The sequence below is a fragment of the Brassica napus genome, unplaced genomic scaffold (assembly GCF_020379485.1).
Source record: "Brassica napus cultivar Da-Ae unplaced genomic scaffold, Da-Ae ScsIHWf_224;HRSCAF=388, whole genome shotgun sequence".
In the NCBI taxonomy this organism is placed as follows: domain Eukaryota; kingdom Viridiplantae; phylum Streptophyta; class Magnoliopsida; order Brassicales; family Brassicaceae; genus Brassica; species Brassica napus.
Window position 1 is genome coordinate 27,501 of NW_026015647.1, and position 5,000 is coordinate 32,500.

The 5,000-nt window shown below is 44.4% G+C and overlaps 1 protein-coding gene across 1 annotated transcript; it reads left to right on the forward strand.

Moving 5' to 3' along the window:
* Positions 1–454: 454 nt before the first annotated feature.
* Positions 455–1,179, forward strand: LOC125600418 (the record flags this gene model as incomplete). The annotated part of the gene is made up of 2 exons (XM_048773135.1): positions 455–580; positions 737–1,179. Coding segments are annotated over exons 1-2 (569 nt in total), but the record flags the coding sequence as incomplete, so codon positions are not given.
* Between the last annotated feature and the right edge of the window lie 3,821 nt (positions 1,180–5,000).

Here is a 5,000-nt window from a genome sequence, read left to right on the forward strand (position 1 = left end):
ATTATACAAGTTTAGGTTGTTAGAAAACCTATTGAACCGTGAGGTTCATGATTGATAGCACCATGGTCGTATAGAATTGTTTGAACATCATGAATGCGTAAGACATGTTGTGGCCGAGCTTGTTTATCATGCGGCCACGTGATCATATTATGAACCTAATACATTACATGGTAATATGATTCAGATGTCGAAAATAGCAAACAGAGACTATGCACCCCTCAATCTCTCCGGAGATAACTACTTGCAGTGGGCATTAGACACAAGGATTAGTCTAAAGTCCAAGGGACTCGGTGATACAATCATCGAAGACAACAATGAGAATGAAAAGAACCGATACAGAGCCTTAGGCCTTATGCGGCATCATCTCATTGATGGTCTTAAAGATCAGTACATGACAATCGAGAATCCACTAGATCTTTGGATGGCTTTAAAGAATAGATATGATCACCACAGGATGGTGTTGCTTCCAAAAGCAAGGCATGATTGGATGCATCTAAGATTCTTAGACTATAAGTCGGTGGATGATTACAATTCAGCTCTATTCAAGATTGTCTCAATACTAAAGTTGTGTGGTGAAGAGGTAACCGATAGCATGATGCTTGAAAAGACTTATACTACCTTTAATCACTCGAATTCTGTGTTGCAAGAGCAATACAGGACAAAGGGTTTTGCCACATACACTGATCTGATCTCATGTCTACTCCTGGCCGAGGCAAACAATGAACTCCTACTAAAGAGTAACGGAGTTAGACCGGCCGGGACAGCACCACCACCCGAAGCCCATGAGGTTGAGAAGAAGGATCCCAATGAGACATACTTTGTCCAAGACAACAAGAAACCATACGGCAATAGCCGTGGTGGGTTCAAGAGGCGTGGACGTGATAACTCAAACGGCCGAGATGGCTACTCAACTGGCCGGAAAGGAAACCACAATAACCGTGGTCGTGGTTCCAATTACGGCCGGGGTCGAGGCAGCTACGGCCGCGGACGAGGTGGCATATCCAAACCATCTTACACGTCCAACAAGTCTCTATGCCATAGATGCGGGAGTGACAACCATTGGGCAAAGAATTGTAGAACTCCGAAACACTTGTGCGACCTCTACCAAGAGAGCATCAAGAACAAGAATCCGGAGGCAAATATGATCCAAGAAAACGCCCATGAGGACAAGGGATATGGGTATGATGCTGACAATGAATCCGACAAGGATAACCAAGATGACCTAATGGATTTTGAAACATCTGATTGTCTCAAGGACTAGTTTTCGAATCACATTGTCTTATTGCTTTATGTTTTTGATTTGGTGTTTTTATTTTATGTAATGGAATTTTTAATAAGAAGAGTTTTAAACGTCTTATGAAGTCTCTAAAGTTTAGAAATTTTATTTATAGAATGAATGATGAGATGAGTATACTTGTGGTGGATAGTGGCACAAGTCATACAATACTTAGAGACAAAAGGTACTTCATAAATCTCACAATGCAAAGCGCAAAGGTACATACCATTGCGGGTGAGGCTAGCCTGATTGAAGGTCACGGCCAAGCCTATGTGATGATGCCTAATGGCACTCACCTAGAGATCAAAACCGCCCTGTATTCCCCAAGCTCTAGAAGAAGCTTATTGAGTTTCAAGGACATAAGATTAAACGGTTTTCACCTTGAAACATGGGAAGAAGGAAACAAGGAGTTCCTTAACATAATTTCGATCACCAAGGGCAATAAGATGATCCTAGAGACTATACCCGCAATGCGTACTGGTCTATACTATGCACGGATCAGTATGATCGAGGCAAATGCCTCCGAGCTATTCACTTTATGGCATAACCGGCTTGGCCATCCCGGAACAAGCATGATGCGAAAGTTGATAATGAATTCACAAGGGCACATGATCAAAGGAGTTATCCCATATAAGAATCTCACATGTGCAGCATGTGCACAAGGGAAACTCATTACTAGGCCATCACCAGCCAAGGTTAACAAAGAAACCTTAAACTTTCTGGAAAGGATTCAAGGAGATATATGTGGACCAATACACCCACCTTGTGGGACGTTTAGATACTTCATGGTCCTCATTGATGCATCGACCAGATGGTCGCATGTCTGCCTACTATCCACTAGGAACCTAGCCTTTGCACGGCTCCTTGCCCAAATGATAAGGCTGAGAGCACACTTTCCAGATTTCCCTCTTAAGACTATACGTCTAGACAATGCTGGTGAGTTTACGTCCCAAGCGTTTAATGAATATTGCATGTCCATGGGGGTAAGAATAGAGCACTCCGTGGCACATGTCCATACACAGAACGGCTTGGCCGAATCATTCATTAAACGGATCCAGCTGATAGCCCGGCCACTGCTTATGAAGTCTCAACTTCCGGTATCAGCATGGGGACATGCGGTTTTACATGCAGCAGAACTGATTCGCATCAGGCCATCTAGTGAGCATAGATATTCACCATCCCAACTACTTACGGGTCATGAGCCAGACGTGTCCCACATCAAGACATTCGGATGTGCCGTCTACATTCCAATTGCTCCACCACAGAGAACTAAGATGGGACCACAGAGGAGGATGGGAATATACGTAGGATATGACTCCCCAAGCATCATCAAGTATCTTGAGCCAACAACCGGTGATTTGTTTAAGGCCAGATACGAGGACTCACAGTTTGATGAGTCCACATATCCGTCCTTAGGGGGAGATAACAGCCGGTTGATTTCAAAAGATTTAGAATGGTTTAGACCATCAACATCTTGGCAAGATCCTCGGACTAGAGATTGTGATCTAGAAGTCCAAAAGATTATACATCTACAAGAGCTAGCTAACAAGTTGCCAGAAGCATTTACTGACCCAAATAGAATGACACTATCACACAACCCGGCTTGTAATGCACCCATAAGATTGAACGTCCAAGAAGGACAATGTCAAGTGGCTACAGAGTCTAAGCAACGTTTAAAACGTGGTAGACCTATTGGTTCCAAAGACAAACAGCCTCGGAAGTCCAAGAGAGGTGCTGGATCCGAGAGCATCAAAGAAACCGTCCAGGACATAGATGGACCGGTCGAGCCGACCAGGACGGTCGAGCCATGCGTACCGGCCACACCCGATGATCCGGCCGTTCCTCAAAGTGAGGTCCGGGACGCTGGGCTTCACGGGACAGAAGAGCCGGACAATCAAGAGATCTCTATAAACCATGTAATGTCCAGGAAACAATGGAACAGAAAAGATATCAACGTTGATGATTTATTTGCATACAAGGTAGCACTTGAGATCATGGATAAAGATGAGGATCTAGAACCCACGTCCATACAAGAATGCATGCTAAGATCAGATTGGATCAAATGGAAAGAAGCTATAAACGTGGAGTTAGAATCATTGAGAAAGAGAGGCGTTTTTGGCCCTATAAGATTGACACCAAGAGATGTCAAACCAGTGGGATACAAATGGGTCTTTGTAAGGAAGAGAAACGAGAAAGGAGAGGTAGTGAGATACAAAGCACGGCTTGTAGCACAAGGATTCTCCCAAAGACCTGGAATAGATTATGAGGAGACTTACTCCCCTGTGGTGGATGCAACTACACTGAGGTATCTAATCAGTCTGGCAGTAAAAGAAAACATTGACTTACGCCTAATGGATGTAGTAACTGCATACCTATACGGACCACTGGATAATGAGATACACATGAAAGTTCCAGAGGGCATTGAGCTCAAAGACAAGAAAGGTTCTCGAGAACAACATTGCATAAAGTTGAACAAAGCCTTATATGGTTTAAAGCAATCAGGTCGGATGTGGTACAATAGATTATCCGAGTACCTAGTGAAAGAGGGTTATAAGAATGATCCAATAAGTCCATGTATATTCATAAAGAAGTTTGACAGCAAGGGCTACGTGATCATGTCTGTCTATGTGGACGACCTGAATATTATAGGAACCTCTGGAGAGATTTCCCAAACCGTTGAATGTCTAAAGAAAGAATTCGAGATGAAAGACTTAGGGAAGACTAAGTTTTGTTTGGGATTACAGTTTGAGTATAAAGAGAATGGCATCCTTGTGCACCAAGAAACATATACGGAAAAGATACTCAAGCAATTCAATATGGACCAGGCTCATCCCCTGTCGTGTCCAATGGTCGTGAGGTCCTTAGACCTTGAGAAGGACCCATTCGGACCAAAGAAGCCGGACGAGGAAGCACTCGGACCGGAAGTGCCTTACCTAAGTGCCATTGGAGCCTTAATGTACTTGGCTAGTCATACTAGACCGGACATAAGCTTTGCCGTGAGCTTACTATCAAGGTTTGGATCATGTCCAACCTTAAGGCACTGGAACGGAGTGAAACATCTGTTCAGATATCTGCAAGGAACAAAAGATCTCGGTTTGTTCTACACCAACCGGCCAGGAGAGAGCTTGGTTGGATATGCAGATGCTGGGTATTTATCTGACCCACACCAGGCTAGATCTCAAACGGGATATGTATTCATACATAGTGGAGCCGCAATATGCTGGCGTTCTACTAAGCAAACCTTAGTGGCCACATCATCCAATCATGCCGAGATCATAGCCATATATGAGGCAAGCCGAGAGCTTGTCTGGTTGAGGAACATGACCGGCCATGTCTTAAAAGAGAGTGGTCTGGCCGTGGGACAAGAGAAGGAGGAGCCAACGATCATCTATGAAGACAATGCGGCGTGCATTGCTCAGCTCAAGGAAGGATACATCAAGGGAGACAGGACCAAGCACATCCTGCCCAAGTTCTTCTTCACCCACGACTTGCAGAAGACAAAGGAGGTTCAAGTAGTTCAAGTTCGATCAAGCGACAATTCAGCCGACCTTTTCACCAAGTCTCTGCCTACCTCAACGTTCAGGAAGCTGGTTCATCAGATAGGGATGCGCCGGCTGAAGGATCTTCAGTGATGCCTTCATCAGGGGGAGTATCATGCGTTGTACTCTTTTTCCTGTCTATGGTTTCCATTTTTCCCACCTTGGGTTTTTGGTTTTCCTAGAGA